Source organism: Colobus angolensis, unplaced genomic scaffold (genome assembly GCF_000951035.1).
Source record: "Colobus angolensis palliatus isolate OR3802 unplaced genomic scaffold, Cang.pa_1.0 Scaffold99, whole genome shotgun sequence".
Classification (NCBI taxonomy): domain Eukaryota; kingdom Metazoa; phylum Chordata; class Mammalia; order Primates; family Cercopithecidae; genus Colobus; species Colobus angolensis.
In genome coordinates this window covers 5688895-5707052 of record NW_012123931.1, presented here as the reverse complement: position 1 = coordinate 5707052, position 18158 = coordinate 5688895, and the positions used below count along the sequence as shown (strand labels likewise).

At 41.8% G+C, this 18158-nt stretch overlaps 1 protein-coding gene across 3 annotated transcripts in view; it reads left to right on the top strand.

The window, feature by feature from the left end:
- Nucleotides 1–10659, top strand: part of BBS4 (Bardet-Biedl syndrome 4) — a 66204-nt gene extending 55545 nt beyond the window's left edge. For all 3 annotated transcript variants that reach the window (XM_011932973.1, XM_011932974.1, XM_011932975.1), the window contains 8 exons: nt 1708–1762; nt 3352–3420; nt 4715–4867; nt 4962–5133; nt 7980–8049; nt 8689–8830; nt 9618–9819; nt 10337–10659. In XM_011932973.1, coding sequence (XP_011788363.1) covers nt 1708–1762; nt 3352–3420; nt 4715–4867; nt 4962–5133; nt 7980–8049; nt 8689–8830; nt 9618–9819; nt 10337–10446 — 973 coding nt within the window. In that variant the 3' untranslated portion in view covers nt 10447–10659. The remainder of the gene's footprint in view (nt 1–1707; nt 1763–3351; nt 3421–4714; nt 4868–4961; nt 5134–7979; nt 8050–8688; nt 8831–9617; nt 9820–10336) is intronic.
- The last annotated feature ends 7499 nt before the right edge of the window (nt 10660–18158 follow it).

The window sequence follows — 18158 nt, the reverse complement described above, 5'->3', positions numbered from 1 at the left end:
CAGCCTCCTGGGTAGCTGGGACTACAGGAGCGCGCCACCACGCCCAGCTAATTTTTGCATTTTTAGCAGAGTCAGGGTTTCACCGTGTTGGTTGGGCTGGTCTTGAACTCCTGGCCTCAAGTGATCTGCCTACCTTGGCCTCCCATAGTGCTGGGATTGCAGGCATGAGCCACTGTGCCCGGCCTTGTGTTGTTTTCTTTAAATGGAATAGCTGTAGCAAAATGCTTTGTCTCATTTGTTTGGTCACTTAATAGCATGTCTGGTCTGTGGTTCAAGGCTTATTATTCCTAATAATTAGATTCTGAACTAAACTTAGATTTCTATTAATTTATTAATCATCTTTATCTTCTACCATGGTAGTAAATTTCCTGGTTATGTGAGTCACAACACTGCTTTCTGAATTTTCTTCGACCATATTTTGTGTCTAAAACAGAAAAATCACTTGGTTTGTTAAGCTACAGAAGAGACTTTTGTCATCAAGAGGTTATAGATATGGGCAAGTAGTAAGGAGCCATGTAACATGTTAAGTGCCTCTGTGGTGCTAGGTAGTAGCACTGATCCCTGACTCCTGCCTTTTAGGGGTTGGCTCTTTGAGATTAGCATACATAAATCCCAAGGGGAACGTTCTTCCAGTAACCGATCAAGGACTTCAGTCACTAAATTTCCCAAGGGAGAAATATGGACAGCTAAAATCTGAAGCCTTACTGAGAAGATAGAGACCATAGTTCATGACCTACAGCTTTGAAGAGAGTAGTCATGTTGTAGTGGGAAAGCCGATATTGCTAAAATTACAGAAGCTGCCTGGCTTTGGGGAGGGAAGTGATCAAAATGGATGTTTATTATAGTAGAAAGTGAAAGGCAGATTCCTAGTTGAATTGAGAAAGCTCTGTTTGGTCAGCTCAGGCCTCCCCTGGCTGGGGCTTTGCATCTTCTGGTTCAGGTCTTCCTATAGGTAACCAGTGCCCTGTATCATTCCTTAGAAGCAGAAGACATTGTTCATAGCCCTTTGGTGTTTTACTCTTGAAACTGTCTGATGATCCTATAGGCAGATCATCTCAACTCAGTGTTGCCTTGGTTTTGTGACAAAGACAAATATTAGTGAGGGATTGAGCAGACAGATAATACTTTACGTACATCAGTGTTTACTCCCAAAGGTCAGTAGCACCTTCTTTCCTAGGATTGGTATGTATCTTCCTTCTTTGGTTTAGTTTGGCTACTTGGTATAGCTCTTTGTTTAAGTGGAGAGAACAGTATTAAGGGCCTTGGGATCCTAAATTACATAGAAAATTATGCTGCCTGGCGTTGTAAGCACAATGAGAATAGAAAAAAAAAAATCCCACAAGAAAGGACTGGTGAAACTATGTGTGTTCTAGACTGACTTGGTTTATAAAGCGTTGTTCTTTAATTTTATCAGTATGACCGAGACAGTCATGCAGAACATTCCATAGGTTCTTTCTTAGGACTTCTACCCTAAGAAAGAAATCTGAATTCTAAGCCCCATTTTTCTTGCTGAGCAGTTTTCCCTATCACCAGGGTTGAGATGACCTACTTATGATGGCAGTTCCCAAACTGCCTTCAGGTATTTCTTTGGGGAGGAAGAGGCTCAGTGGGGTCTGTCAAGTATTGCACGAGGGCATATTACCGTGCATGTGTCTCTGTGTTTCTCATCTACATGTTGTTTTCCCTCTGAGCATCTCTATGTTGCAGGTTCTCACCAGAAAACACAGAGCTTCTTACAACTTTAGGATTACTCTACTTACAGGTAATGAAAACTCTTTACTCATTCATGCATTGATATTAGAAATGCTTTTGGGTTTGTGTGTATGGTGGTTTTCCTGCATTCTGATATTTATTTTACTAAAGGTCATATAAAGTTCATGAACTACACTCTCTCTATTTGATACTCTTTGCTAAAGGAATTATTTTTCTGCATTTAAATTGGAAGCAATTCTATTTTAGCCTAGTTCAATTACAATTTTTATATAGGCTGGGTGTGGTCTCATGCCTATAATACCAGCACTTTGGGAGGCTGAGGCTGGTGGATCAATTGAGCCCAGGAGTTGGAGACCAGCCAGTGAGACTCTGTCTCTACAAAAAAATACAAAAATTAGCCAGGCATGGTGGCATGCGTCTCTAGTCCCAGCTACTTGGGAGGCTGTGATGGGAAGATTGCTTGAACTCGGAAGGCAGAGGTTGCAGTGAGCTGAGATTGAGCCACTGCACTCCAGCCTGGGTGACAGAGCCAGATCCTGTCTCAAATTCTTATGCCATCCAGGAAAGAGCATATATGAGAAATAACTCTGGTCTTGGAGGCTGTTATTTTGTTGTGAGGAGAGAAACGGATACAAGTGAGCATTTCTTAGGGCTTTGGGGCAAAGCCATTTCTTTTGATCTTTCTTCCCAGCCAGGGTCTTACTGGAAAGAGAGAAGGCAAAGTATACTTTATCTAGAATAAGAAGTTTTCTGTCCCCTCCACATTACTGAATGTGAATGGGATTCTTTTAGCTCCATTGATTCTCTGACTGAGGACCCAGGGCCCAGGTATCCAAAGGGCTTTTCCCCCTTCCCCAGTACACACATTTGCCAAGTTCCTTGTTCAGCTGATTCTGCCTCCAGCCCTGCCTCTATGGTGGCCTTTATGTCTATTTCATTTTTCTCTAAAAGGAATCAGGAGCTTAACCCTGGGTCTTCCTGGGCTTTGGCTTGGGAGGTAGGCTCCACAGGAGATGGAGGATACCCATCTCATTTCCTGCCAAGAGGCATTAATGTGGAACAGTACTAGTGTGGCAGAAATGGTTCTTATCAAATAGATACTTTGTCCTTATCAGGGGACAGACGAACACAAATAGAAGGAAAACCAAGACTGTGGGGATTTTTAGTTTTCTTTCTTTATTATCTGGTAACTGTAGCTGCTTTTTTTTTTCTTTTTCATCAGGAGAAGTCAAAAAAGCTAGAGCATTTCTGTTCTGGGTGAGGTTGGCCACTGTGTTTTTTTTTTTTTTGAGACAGAGTTTCACTCTTTTTGCCTAGGCTGGAGTGCAATGGCACGATTTCAGCTCACCACAACCTCTGCCTCCTGGGTTCAAGCGATTCTCCTGCCTCAGCCTCCTGAGTAGCTGGGATTACAGGCATGCATCACCATGCCCGGGTAATTTTGTATTTTTAATAGAGATGGGGTTTCTCCATGTTGGTCAGGCTGGTCTCGAACTCCTGACCTCAGGTGATCCACCCACCTCAGCCTCCCAAAGTGCTGGGATTATAGGCTTGAGCCACCACGCCTGGTCTGGCCAGATTCTTTTAACTGCCATCTCCTTGCTGATGTAAATTGTCTTGTTTGCTTTTTTTTCCAAGCTCGGCATTTACCAGAAGGCATTTGAACATCTTGGCAATGCACTGACTTATGACCCTACCAATTACAAGGTATTACAGACATGAAGGCTCTGGCCTTCAGATAGATGGTCCCACTGCTCCTAGAGGTCATCTGACCCTGGAAAGCAAAGGAATAGCTTCTTAAATTTGGATACCTGAGAAATAGAAAAAATATAAATATAAGGTGGTTCTTCTTATTTGAAAGTATTGTCAAGTATGCTCTACTTATCTTCTAAAAGTGCACATTTGTTATAATAGACGTGTAACCCCTGCAGAAAGCAGAATCACAGTGCTAGTAAAGCTTATGTGTTACTTAGGAAATTAGCAATGCCTGCACAACTGTTGTCAAAAATAAATCTGCTGGGCATGGTGGCTTATGCCTGTAATCCCAGCACTTTGGAATGCTGAGGCAGGAGGATCACTTGAGGCCAGGAGTTCAAAACCAGGCTGGGCAACGTAGTGAGACTCCCATCTCTACAAAAAAAAAATTATTATTCAGGCATGGTGGCACACACCTGTAGTCCTAGATACTCAGAAATTGGAAGAGGGAAGATCACTTGAGCCAAGGAGTTTGAGGCTACAGTAGGCTATGATGGCACCACTGTACTCCAGCCTGTGTGACAGAGTGAGACCCTGTCTCTAAAAGGCAACAATAATCATGTTGAAGTGACTTCTAGAGTCTTAATGATTTGATATTACAACTTTTGTCTAGATGTGACTTGGGGAATGAGAAGGAATAGCATCAAATGGATGAGTATCATTGAGGAGATGCAGCAAGACAAGCTGTTTATAGAAGGATACAAACTGAGTTCTGATTTAGGAAGTAATATTAGCCTCTCAGCTCCCACCTTGATACCTTTCCTTAGAGAAATGAAAGGGCTGGGCTGATGAAGCCTAAAGCTGACTCACCCTCTGTTCTATGGTAGAAAGAAATGTACCTTAAGTAGCCTCGTACAGGTGTATTTCAGGTGTCTAGAACACTTGGTGTACCGGGCTGCAGAGAACAGATTAAAGGAAGTTAAAATTAATCAAAGGGTTCTGGTATTCATTCTGAAATACTGACTTTCCTGGCTAGAAGTAGGAAACAGATGGTAAAGCAAGTAAAATTTTATCTTTTTTTTTTTTTTTTTTTGTGCTGTGCCAGAGAGAGCCACAGTGTAGGGTGCAATGACATTCCTCAGGAACATTTGTCCCAAAAGCTTGGATATATTATTTATGTCCCTGGAAGAAATTTTTCAGTCCCATCTGTGCTGATGGGCCTGCTAAGTATAGACTCAGGAAGGCTGCCTCACTGCTACAGCCTTTTGGGAATGACTGAATTACTTTCTATGTGCCATGTTTTCAGGCCATCTTGGCAGCAGGCAGCATGATGCAGACCCACGGGGACTTTGATGTTGCCCTCACCAAATACAGAGTTGTGGCTTGTGCTGTTCCAGAAAGTCCTCCACTCTGGAATAACATTGGAATGTGTTTCTTTGGCAAGAAGAAATATGTGGCGGTGAGTGTCCCCTCATGTTCTTTGTTCGCATTCATATATGTGGTTATTGGTCTGTTTAGCTTGCCCCTCATTGAGTGCCCCTTCTGTCTCATAGGCCATCAGCTGCCTGAAACGAGCCAACTACTTGGCACCCTTCGATTGGAAGATTCTGTATAATTTGGGCCTTGTCCATCTGACCATGCAGCAGTATGCATCAGCTTTTCATTTCCTCAGTGCGGCCATCAACTTCCAGCCAAAGATGGGGGAGCTCTACATGCTCTTGGCAGGTAAGAAACATTTATGTGGAAAACTCTCTCTGCCATCTGTAATGAGGGAAAAATGGATTAGAATCATGGAAGATCAGTGGCTGTCTCATAGGAGCCATTCCCTTAGAGATCCTATAGGAATCTGGATTACTGTTCTGGAGCTTGAAGAAATAGATAGAAGATGACAAAGGAACTTGGTTGTTTCTCACTTGGGGGAGTTTCACTCAGAGACCAACAGGTTAAATAAAGATCATCCCTAGTTCACCTTTTACCAATTTTTTCCTCTTGCCTTGACAATTCATTTATATATATATTGAGTCCAACTAAGTTCCAGATAGCAAGTGTTAAGAGCTTGGGTTTTAGGTGGGGTCCTGCCTCTACTACTTATTATATGTACCTAGGGCTGATGTGAGGATTGCATGATTAAGCACTCAATTAATAATACTGGTTTTGTTGAAATACTGATTTTTGAAAACTGTTGGTTTTACTGTGGTTATATAATTGGTCTATTATTATCAATATTGTTGTTACTATAATTGGCCCCTAGGTGGTACTTCTAAGTCAAGCTACCTTATGTTGAAACCCTTATCTCTTCTGAGCATGTTATATAGAATGCTGTTCTCTTCCTGAAACTCCATTTTATGCCATGCAAATACTAAAATTATCATAAAAATAAGTTAAAATTAATCAAACACTTTAAAAATTATGCACAACCATTTTAATTTTAAAGTACTGACTAAATAGTCTTCCTAGGAAATTTTTTCTCCATATACATTTACTTACTAAATGTAAGACCCAAAGCAGATTTCCATGTCCTCATTTGGCAGTGGTCTTCCAGTGGCTTTTTGTTTATTATTGTGGGGTTCTTATTCAAAAGAGAAAGCTTGCAAAAGCAATTGAGTCATGGTTATTTGAGGGTCGCCTGAATACAAAGATAACTGCTTTAAAAAAACAACAACATAGGTTTTATTATTATTATTCAGATATGGTATGGGCAACAGGTCAGAAGACATCTGCCACTGGAAAGATAGTCTGTTACAATTCCTGAGAAGGAGGGCATGCCACACCATGCAGGGCCACATGGGGAAGGACCAGGACAATCAGAAGGTGGAGGGAGCAAGGGGTAAATGTGGGCATGATTCTTTATTGTAGTTTTCATGGGTAGAAATCCCCATACCCGATAGTTATTGTTTTTCTGGCCCTCCCCACTCCTCCAATAAGCTCCAGTGTCTGTTTCCCTCTCTGTTTCCATGTGTTCTCATCATTTAGCTCTTACAGTGAGAACAGGATTTGGTTTTCTGTCCTGCGTTAGTTTGCTAAGGATGATGGCCTCCAGCTCCATCTATGTTGCTGCAAAGGACATGATCTTGTCTTTTGTATGACTGTGTAGTATTCCATGGTGTACATTTACATTTTGTTTATCCAGAATGGGCATTTAGGTTGATTTTACATCTTTGCTATTGTGAATAGTGCTGCATTGAACACACACATGCATGTGTCTTTATGGCAGAACGATTTATATTTCTTTGGGCATATACCCAGTAATGGGATTGCTGGGTTGAATGATAGTTCTGTTTTTAGCTCTTGGGGGAATTGCCACACTGCTTTCCATCATGGTTGAACTAATTTACACTCCCATCAACAGTGTATAAGCATTCCCTTTTCTCTGCAGCCTCACCAGGATGTTACCTTTTGAGTTTTTAATAATAGCCATTCTGACTGGTGTGAGATGGTTATCTCATTGTGGTTTTGATTTACATTTCCCTAATCAGTGATACTGAGCTTTTTTTCATATGCTTGTTGGCTGCATGTATGTCTTCTTTTGAACAGTGTCTGTTTATGTCCTTTGCCCACTTTAACGGGATTGTGTTTGTCTTGTAAATTTGCTTAAGTTCCTTATAGATCCTGGATATTAGACCTGCATGGTTTGCAAATATTTTCTCCCACTTTGTAGGTTGTCTGTTCACTGTGTTGATAGTTTCTTTTAGATAGCTGGGTTCTAATGGGACATAGAAATGTAAACAGCCATGATGGAAGGCACAGCAGCAATGCTAACTTTACAAAGTAGAGATGGCATTCAAACTGGATCCTGAACAACAAGCTAGAATGGAATAGCACAGAATGGCTGAGGAGCCACATGAACAAAGGCATGCAACCATGAAACCGCAGTGTCCCTTGCTGTTAGTGGGCGGTAGTGTTAGAGAATATGATAGGAGATGAGTCAGGAAAGATATTCTAGGGTCAGATTATGGAAGTCATGCATACAGTGCAAGGACTTTATCTTAGAGGCCATGTTTGTCCAGCTGTATTCCTAGATCTCTTTTTAGGTGCTTGGTAGGAGTGAATGCATAGCTGGTGGGGAGGTGGAATGGGCAGGGCTTCCAGAGCAGCTGTTTTTGTTTTATATATGAGGTGTCAAGGAAATACTGATTTTAAAAAGTGGGAGTGTTTTATTGCTGAATGAAAGGGTAAAGATCATAGTTGTAGATGTGGGGAGCCAGTGAGGATTCCTAAGTAGGATGGTAATGTGGTCAGATTTATAAGTCAGTGAGATACCTGGCAGCACTGTGGAAAGTGGAATGGAGGCAGTGGGGACATTGACACTGGGGGATAAATGGAAAGCCTGAAACTACTTGGGCCTGAATAAGGGCAGTGTCAGAAAAGAAACTGCAAAAAAAGGATGCACAGAACCTGGCAACTGATTGACTGTAGAAGGGATTGTTGAAGATAGCACCGGGTATCTAAGCTAACTTAGTAAACTCCGGTGCCATGAGCTGAGTGGGTGAAGTTTACTTTGGGGGCAGTCTTTAATACTCCTTTTGTCTTCTAAGCTGAGCTCTCCAGCTGCAATGCTTTCTTTGTTGCAGTGGCTCTGACCAATCTGGAAGATATAGAGAATGCCAAGAGAGCCTACGCAGAAGCAGTCCACCTGGATAAGTATGCACTTTGTTGAGAATGGTACTGGGGGTGTCGGACTCTCCAAAGACATGAGGTGGTACCATAGCATCGGTGCTGCCTGAGTCAGCCCAGCTGTTCCTCTATGGCATTAGTACACAGCAGACCTCAGTGTGGAGGGATGTGTCTCCTAAGTATGTGTTGGCTCAGCAGGAATTGAGAAATTGTTTCCAGTCCCAAACTGAGTAATCAGGAGGCTAGAGAAAGTCCGAACTGGCAGTGGGCTTGGGTTGCTGATAGCTATGGGCTAGCTAGAATATCAGATGGGACTCTGGGCTGTTTAATTGAAGATAAACTTGACTCTTCTAGGATTTACTCCATTGATGTCTTCCAGACAGCAGGGTAGAGATTCCTTTTTCAACCCTGGCCTAGGTAGTAGTCACTGTTGAGGGCTGACATGCCAGACTTGGTCCCAATACCAGCTTTGCTCATTAGGCCATTGATTGATTCCTTGATTCTTCTCGACAGGTCTGCTTAGCATATATGTTCCTACCTTGCTACATAATGGAGAAATCTCTATTTAACCAGTTTTGTTTTGTTTTTGTGTAATGAGAAGGATCTCTGAATGACCATTGGTTGCAAAGCCCCCAGCTCCATCAAATCCCTGTCTGTCTGCCATAGGTGTAACCCTTTAGTAAACCTGAACTATGCTGTGCTGCTGTACAACCAGGGCGAGAAGAAGAACGCCCTGGCCCAATATCAGGAGATGGAAAAGAAAGTCAACCTACTCAAGGACAATAGCTCTGTGGAATTTGACTCTGAGGTAAGTCTTTTATTAGCTCCCAAGAGTCATAAGTAAGCTCTCAGGAAACCTTCAAAAATCAAGCCCAAATTATCCAAATCCAAGGTATTACACATTCATGGCTCTTCTGGCTTTGATGTTCCCAGCAGCATGAGTTCATCAATTAATAACAGCGTGAGAAGAACTTTCCTAGAATAATAAAAGGAAATTCAGGCTTACTGAGTTGTTATTGCTAATTCAACTCATCAAAGTTGAGGTCTGTGTCTGTAGCTTCCTTCTATTTCACCTTTTTTTTTTTTTTTTTTGAGATGGAATCTTGCTCTGTTGCCCAGGATGGAGTGCAGTGGCGCAATCTCTGTTCACTACAACCTCCGTCTCCCGGGTTCAAGCAATTCTCCTGCCTCAGCCTCCCACATAGCTGGGACTACAGGTGTGTGCCACCAGGCCCAGCTAATTTTTCTATTTTTAGTAGAGATGGGGTTTTACCATGTTGGCCAGGATGGTCTCAGTCTCTTGACCTTTGTGATCCATGTACCCAGCCCTATTTCACTTCTTGTAGGAAATGCACAGTTTAGCCCAGTAATGCACCAGGCTTGAATTTTTGGGTTTTGAGATCCTGTGTGAACCACCGTGCCATCCATTAAAGGCAATCTGTATTCTTTGCTGTTTTGTAAGTACTTCCTGCCTCAACTGCTAGTACGACCAGACACTATTTCAGCTAAAACCCCAGCTGGAAGACCAAAGAAGTGGGTTGGCTTGTCTCTGACAGTCATGCTTTTCGTTCTTTTACTTCCTTTGTGGACACAAGATGGTGGAGATGGCTCAGAAGTTGGGAGCTGCTCTCCAGGTTGGGGAGGCACTGGTCTGGACCAAACCAGTTAAAGATCCCAAATCAAAGCACCGGACCACTTCAACCAGCAAACCTGCCAGTTTCCAGCAGCCTCTGGGCTCTAATCAAGCTCTAGGACAGGCAATGTCTTCAGCAGCTGCATACAGGACACTCCCCTCAGGTAGGAACATACAGAGCTCCACGAAGACCTAGCAGGTAGAAGCCACATGTGTCAGCAAAGAGATTATAGCTTTCAGTGAGGTTCTCTTCAGACTCATAACATGTCCAATGTAGTACTGGCCACAAGGGGAGAAAAAAACCACAGGGTGGCTAAATTGGCACTTGTTTCCTTAAGGCAAGCTATGTAGTAGGTAACAGCTACTCAGAGTTAGTTGGATGGTCAATACACTGGTCTTTCCAATTTGAGCAATACATTATTAAGTATATCCTGTTATGCAATGTTTAATTTTTACTGCTTTATCAGAAGTTGACATGTAATTAAATATTTTTCAGTGACTCATTGAAGGCAAACTTGACTGTTGCTTTATTTCTCAGTTATAGTCTTCCCTCATAGCCAATGGGTCAGTCCCACTGGTTCCAGAAAATACGGGGTTTCCTCTTCAACTCTAACAGCAAAAAAGAATGATTTCTTCTGAAATTGTGGAACGTGAGGATTCAAGTTTTTATTTTGTTACTAGGTGCTGGAGGAACATCCCAGTTCACAAAGCCCCCATCTCTTCCTCTGGAGCCAGAGCCTGCCATGGAATCAAGTCCAACTGAAACATCAGAACAAATAAGAGAGAAATAAGAATAGAATGAATGACCTCAAAGTAGGGTTTTCTTGGGTGAGGATGTGCTGGATTAGGAAAGGTGACATGGCACAGGCAGAGTGGCACCCACCACAGAACAGAGTGTGTGTTATGATTACGAGGAGCCAGCAGTTGAGCTTAAGGTCCTTCTACCTACCTGGTATTGGCATTTGAGGTAGGAAACCCTCTATTGCCCCACAAACCAGGAAAAGACCAGCAACAAGGCTGGAGGCTGTATGTATGCAGCAGAGTCAGCAAGGTACATGATGCTGTCTTTCAAAAGGACTTTTCTCTCCTAGCTGACTGACCCCTTCCTTAGTTCAAGAAACTAAGACATCTGTTGAGTAGCCCTGTGCTGACAAAGCCTTGGTTTAACTGGGGTGATCCTCAGGTTTTGAGGTTTATTAGTCCCCAAGGCAAACATAAATATTAGATGAATAATCCAACTTTAATAGTATACATTTAAAAGAAAAAAAATAAAAGTCCTGTAAGTTGAGGCCCAGCCTGGTGAGTACTGCAGCTGCATTTGCCCAAAGGGAATCCAGAACAAGTCCCTCCCTGTATTTTGTTCTTGAGAGGGGTCAGTCTAGAAGCCAGATCCTATCAGTATGAGGAGCAGCAGCCCAGGGTTGTCTGGCTCAGCACCAAGGATTTTTTTTAAAAAAGGAAGAGTTTCTTAGATGAGTAATTGTTATTGAAGACAGTCAGTGATAACCACTGACCAGATGCTATCAATACACTATGTGTCGTTTTTAGAATAAAGATTATGTATCATCATTCCTTTGGAGAAAATTGTTATTCAGGTATAAAAACGAGATCAAAATAAAAACTTGAACCTGTGATCACAGTCTTCCCTTATCTGTGTCTAAACCTATTTTGAAATTGGAGGAGGAACCTCAAGGCCAAGTTCCTGCTTGGTATGGGCATGGTAAGCCAGCAATTTGCTTACTGAGGGCCAGTCCCCATTTTGCACTGAAAGTGCCCTTTAATCACCATAATTTAAAGATAGAAAACTTACTACCAAACCAAACTGTCTGGAGTTATTTTATTACAGGGTCTGTTTTGACATTGAAGCAACAGCTAACTGAGCAGGAGCCCCTTCATTTCTTGTATCTCAAAAAGTATCAGAAGTGATGCCCTTGTCATTCAGCTGGTAGTATGTGGCAAAGCTCAATTTGTACCCTGAACAATTGAGAACACTTCTACATCAGCATGGAGTCTAGTATATTAGAATGAAATGGTCTAGTTACTTTCTGAAACTGGAAAGGTCTTAGTGAAAAATGAGATGGAGAGGAGGAGAGAAATATGAGAGATTTAGGAGCTAATATCAACAGGAATTAGGGATTGATTGGATGTGGCAGGTTAAGAATTGGGTACCCATTTCGGGGCTTAGATAACCAGGGAGACTAGATTTTTTGTTTGTTTTGAGACTGAGTCTCGCTCTGTCACCCAGGTTGGAGTGCAGTGGCGCAATCTCGGCTTTTTTTGTATTTTCAGTGGAGACAGGGTTTCACTGTGTTAGCCAGGATGGTCTCGATCTCCTGACCTCGTGATCCACCCACCTCAGCCTCCCAAAGTGCTGGGATTACAGGCGTGAGCTACCTTGCCCGGCCTAGTTTTAGATGTTTAAGATATCCAAATGATGATATCCATCAGATACCTGAATAGCTGGATTTCAGGAATGAAACCTGAAGATAAAGATTCAGGAGTAGGCCAGGTATGGTGGCTCATACATGTAATCCTAGCACTTTGGGAGTTCAAAGCCAGAGGATCACTTGAACCCAGAACTTGGAGACTAGCCTGGGCAAGATGGCTCAGATCTCATATCTACAAAAAATTAAAAAGTTAGCCAGGCGTGGTGGTGCGCACCTATAGTTTCAGCTATTTGGGAGACTGAGGCAAGAGGATCACTTGAGCCTAGGAATTTGAGGTGACAGTAAGCTATGATCATGCCACTGCCCTCCAGCCCGAGAAACAAAGCAAGACCCCATCTCAAAAAAAGAAAAATATTTCTTTAAGATTCAGGAGTAATTTAGATTTGGGGGATCATCAAAACCATAGATTTGAAAGGAGTCATCCACGGAAAGCTAGGAATAAGATGACAGGCAACCAAAGAAGGAAAATAAGTATTTAAAGGGAGAAGCAGAAGAGCCCACAAAAAAGAAGCATATGATACAAGAGAAAACCCAGGAGAGCAGTGGTATTATGGGAAGCCAACAAAGACAGGTTTGGGAAGGGAATGGTCAGCCTCATTGAACTCTTCCAACAGAGAGGTACTGTTATCCCCATTTTATAGAAGAGAAAGCTGAGGTTGGGAGAGACAAACCAAATTTTCCAAGCTAAGTGGCAGGACCAGGATTTAAATCCAGGACTCTATGCAGAGCTCTTGCTCTTAATCATTAGTAATCAAGCAGTGATGTACCTTTGATGAAGCAGTGGTGGCAACAGAAACTTAAGGACTTGAAGACTGAATGAGTAGATATTGGACTACTTTTATTTCAGAAAGCTTTGATGTAGAGGGAAGAGGTTTTCAGAGGACAGAACTGTATTCATTACTCTGATCTGAGAAACTTTTAATATTTGGGGAGAGAAGGGTAAAAAGGTGGTCTTTTTAAAGTAAAGTATAGCATGGTGGAAACAGAGAATGCAAGAGCAGGGCTTTTGAGTTTTTCCATATTCTTTGGGGGCAAGATGGTGCTTTGCTTCCAGGGATAGCAGTTAAGCAATGCTTTCCACATTAATTTGGCTTAGATTTTCTTTTAAAAACAAACTCTACTAGGGTGTGCAGGGTCAGTCTTTTGGGCATGTGAATGTGCAATTTTTCATTCACTCTGGTGAGATAGGAACTATTCTAACTTCTAGTATGGGGGTTGGGCACTCCTGTCATCAGAATATTTAACAGAATTAGGAAAATGAAACCAAGAACATAATCACAGCTATGGATGTGGTTTTAGATAACTGAAAAAGAGAGGCAAGAAAGCAGAAGTATGAACTAGCAATGGGAAAAAAGTACCCTTCTTGCTGAATAATATTGGGCAAAACTGTGCATTCCAAAGACAGCAAACAACTTTGGAGTGTGCCGCTACAATGATTTTTGTTTTCAAGGAAAAATCATTATTATAATGGCTGAGTAGCTCATGTTGGACCAGTCCTTCCACAAATAACAAATGTAAACAAGTGGGTAAATATATTCTCTTGGTTTAACTTTTAAAAAATACATACGACTGTTCAAAGAAAAAATATTACAGTGTATTCTGAGGCTGCACATACATAAATAACATGACAACTATAAAGCATATATGGTTGCAAGGTTTTAATATTTTATGTAGTGGGACACAAAACGAATCCTAAATAGTTTGTGAAAAGTTGAACATGGTCCTTGCCAGAGCAATCAGACAAGAGAGAGAGAGAAAGGGCATCCAGATCGGTAAAAAGGAAGTCAAACTGTCATTGTTTGCTGATGACATGATTGTATACCTAGAAAACCTTAAAGACTCATCCAAAAAGCTCCTAGAATGGTAAATCAATTCAGCAAAGTTTCAGGATACAAAATTAAAGTACATAAATCAGTAGCCCTGCTATATACCAACAGCAACCAAGCTGAGAAATCAAGAACCTAACCCCTTTTACAATAGCTGCAAAAAAACAAAACAAAAACAAAAACACTTAGGAATATACTGAACCAAGGAGGTAAAAGACCTCTACAAGGAAAACTACAAAACATTGCCTAAAGAAATCGTAGATGACACAAACAAATGGAAATACATCCCATGCTCGTGTATGGGTAGAATCAATATTGTGAAAATGACCATACTGCCAAAAGCAATCTACAGATTCAGTGCAGTTCCCATCAAAATACCAAAATCATTCTTCACAGAATAAGAAAAAAATTCTTAAAATTCATATGAAACCAAAAAAGGACTCACATAGCCAAAGCAAGACTAAGTAAAAAGAACAATTCTGGAGGCATCACATTATCTGACTTCGAACTATACTACAAGGCCATAGTCACCAGAACAGTGTGGTGCTGGTATAAAATCAGGCATACAGACCAATGGAACAGAAGAGAGAACCCATAAATAAAACCAATACTTACAGTCAACTGATCTTCGGCAAGCAAACAAAAAAGTGGGGAAAGGACACCCTATTCAACAAGTGGTGCTGGGATAATTGGCAAGCCACAAGTAGAAGAATGAAACTGGATCCTCATCTCATCTGATACAAAAATCAACTCAAGATGGATCAAAGACTTAAATCTAAGACCTGAAGCCATAAAATTCTAGAACATTGAAAAAAATACTTCTTGACATTGGCTTAGGAAAAGACTTCATGACTAAACAACCCAAAAGGAAATGAAACAAAAACAAATAGGTGGGACTCAAACTAAAAAGCTTCTGTACAACAAAAGAAATCAGCGGAGTAAACAGACAGCCCACAGAGTAGGAGAAAATTTATGCAATCCATACGTCTGATGAAGGACTAATATCCAGAATCTACAAGGAACTCAAATCAGCAGGAAAAAAAAAATCCCATCAGAAAGCGGGCTAAGGACATGAACAGACAATTCTCAAAGGAAGATATACAAATGGCCAACAAATGTGAAAAAATGTTCAACATTGCGTAAAGATCAGGGAAATGCAAATCATAACCACAATGTGATACCACCTTACTGCCACAAGAATGGCCATAGTCAAAAAATCAAAATATAGATGTTGGCATGGATGTGGTGAAAAGGAAACACTTTTATACTGTTCGTGGGAAAGTAAACTAGTATAACCACTATGGAAAACAGTGTGGAGATTCCTTAACTAAAAGTAGTTCTATCACTTGATTCAGCAATACCACCCCTGGATATCTTACCCAGAGGAAAAGAAGTCATTATACGAAAAAGATACTTGCACATGCTTGTTTATAGCAGCACAATTTGCAATTGCAAAAATATGGAACCATCCCAAGTGCCCATCAATTGACAAGTGGGTAAAGTAATTGTGGCTCATTCCTGCAGTCCCAGCACTTTGGGAGGCCAAGACAGGCAGATCACTTGAGGCCAGGAGTTTGAGACCACCCTGGCAAACATGGTGAAACCCTATCTCTACTAAAAATACAAAAATTAGCCAGGCGCATGCCTGTAGCCCAGCAAGTCAGGAGGCTGAGGCAACAGGATTGCTTGAGCCCAGGAGTTTGAGGCTGCAGTGAGCTATGGTGGTACCACTGCACTCCAACCTGAACAACAGAGGGAGGCCTTGTCTCTTACACACATAACACACATACACACACATAGCAGCTAATAAATCAAGGGAAAAAAAGAAAAAATACTTGGAACTAAATGATAAAACAAAATGTGTAGGATTCAGCTAAAAGCAGTGCTTGGAGGGAAACTTAGAATTGTAAATGCTTCTATCAGAAGAAAGGAGAAAATCAGTTTCCACCTTAAGCTAGAAAAAGCAGAGAAAAACGCAAAGTAAGTAGAAGGAACAAATAAGTATTAAAAATTTGAGACGCTCCAAATTCTATGGAAAAAAAATGTATGATAAATCCCCACCAAGAGCTGCATGCAGTGGGTAGCTCATGCCTGTAATCCCAGCACTTGGAGAGGGGGAGTACTGCTTGAGCCCAAGAGTTTGAGACCAGCCTGGGTAACATAGTGAGACCTACATCTCTACAAAATAATTTTAAAAATAAAGAATAAATTAGCAGGGCACAGTGTCACATACCTGTGGTCCCAGCTAGTTGGGAGATCGAGGTGGGAGGATTGCTTGAGCCCTGGAGATTGAGGCTGCAATGAGCCACGATTGTGCCATTGCATTCCAGCCTTGGCGATGGAGCGAGACCCTCTCTCTTGAAAAAAAAAAAAAAAGAAAAAGAAAAAGAAAAAAATTCCCCAGCTAAATTGATCAAGAAAAAGACAAATTACCAGTATCAGGAATGAAAGAGGGTATAACATTACAGATTCTGCAGACATGAAACAAGATGCAATGTAAAATCTTAAGTCCTACTAAAGAAACCGATTTTGTAACTCAAAAGTTATCCTTGAAAGCAAACTCCTGGCTCAGACGATTATACTGATAAATTCTGTCAAACATTTATGGGGCAAAATAAATTCAATCTTACAAAAATTTTCAGAAAATAGAAGCAAGAACTTGTATGATGTCAAAACTGGATAATAACCCTGATGTCAAAACTGGACCAAAGACATTACAGAACAACAAAACTATAGACTATTACCCGTGTATGAACATAGGTACAAAAATCCTCAACAAAGTATTAGCAAAGCAATCCAGCAATACATAAAAAGGTGAATATGTAAATCATGACCAAGTTGGAGTTATCCCAGGACCCTAAGCTTGGTTGAGTATTGAAAACCAAAGTACTCACATGCATTAACAAAAGAGAAAAAGTCATATGATTTTAGTAGATACAGAAAACAAGCAAATTTTTTTTTTGAGATAGAATCTTGCTCTGTTGCCCAGGCCAGAATGCAGTGGCGCGACCTCAGCTCACTGCAACCTTTGTTTTGCCTCCTGGGTTCAAGTGATTCTCCCACCTCAGCGTCCTGAGTAGCTGGGACTACAGGTGTGAGCCACCGGGACTACAGGTGTGAGCCACCAGGCCTAGCTAATTTCTGTGTTTTTTCTGGGGAGGCGGGGGTGGGGGGGTTTGCCATGTTTGCTAGGCTGGTCTCGAATTCCTGGCTTCAAGTGATCCACCCACCTTGGCCTCCCAAAGTGCTGGGATTACAGACATGAGCCACCACAGCTGATAAGCATTTTTTTTTTTTTTTAGATAAGGTCTCACTGTTGCCCAGGCTGGAGTGCAGTGGTTCAAACAGCTCACTGCACCCTCGAACTCTTGGTCTCAAGTGTTCCTCCTGCCTCAGACTCCCAAGTAGCTGGGACCACAGGCACGTGCCACCATACCCAGCTAATTATGTTTAAGATATGAGAGTCTCACTTTGTTGCTCAAGCTAGGAAAAAAATTTTTTTTTTAAAAGGCCAGCATAGCCAGGCATGGTGGCTCACACCTGTATTCCCAGCACTTTGAGGGGTGGAGGCAGAAGAATCACTTGAAGTCAGGATTTCAAAACCAGCCCAGGCAACATGGTGAGACCCCATCCCTACAAAAAAACTTTAAAAGAAAAATTACCTGGGTGCGGTGGTGCATCTTGTGGTCCTTACTTGAGAGGCTAAGGCAGGATGATCACTTGAGCCTAAGAGTTTGAGGCTGCACTGAGTCATGATCTGTGATCATGTCACTGCACTCTAGCCTGGATGATGGAGCAAGAACCTGTCTTACACACACACAAAACCCATCATGTGACTTAACTGATAAAGGACTGTTACATAAAATATACAAATAACTTCAAAAACTCGACATTAAGAATACAACCTGAAAGGGGGGCGGAGCAAGATGGCCGAATAGGAACAGCTCCAGTCTCCAACTCCCAGCGCGAGCAACACAGAAGACCGGTGATTTCTGCATTTTCAACTAAGGTACTGGGGTCGTCTCACTAGGGAGTGCCGGACAATTGGTGCTGGTCAGCTGCTGCAGTCCAACCAGCGAGAGCTGAAGCAGGACGAGGCATCGCCTCACCTGGGAAGCGCAAGGGGGAAGGGAATCCCTTTTCCTAGCCAGGGGAACTGAGACACACAACACCTGGAAAATCGAGTAACTCCCACCCCAATACTGTGCTTTAAGCAAACAGGCACACCAG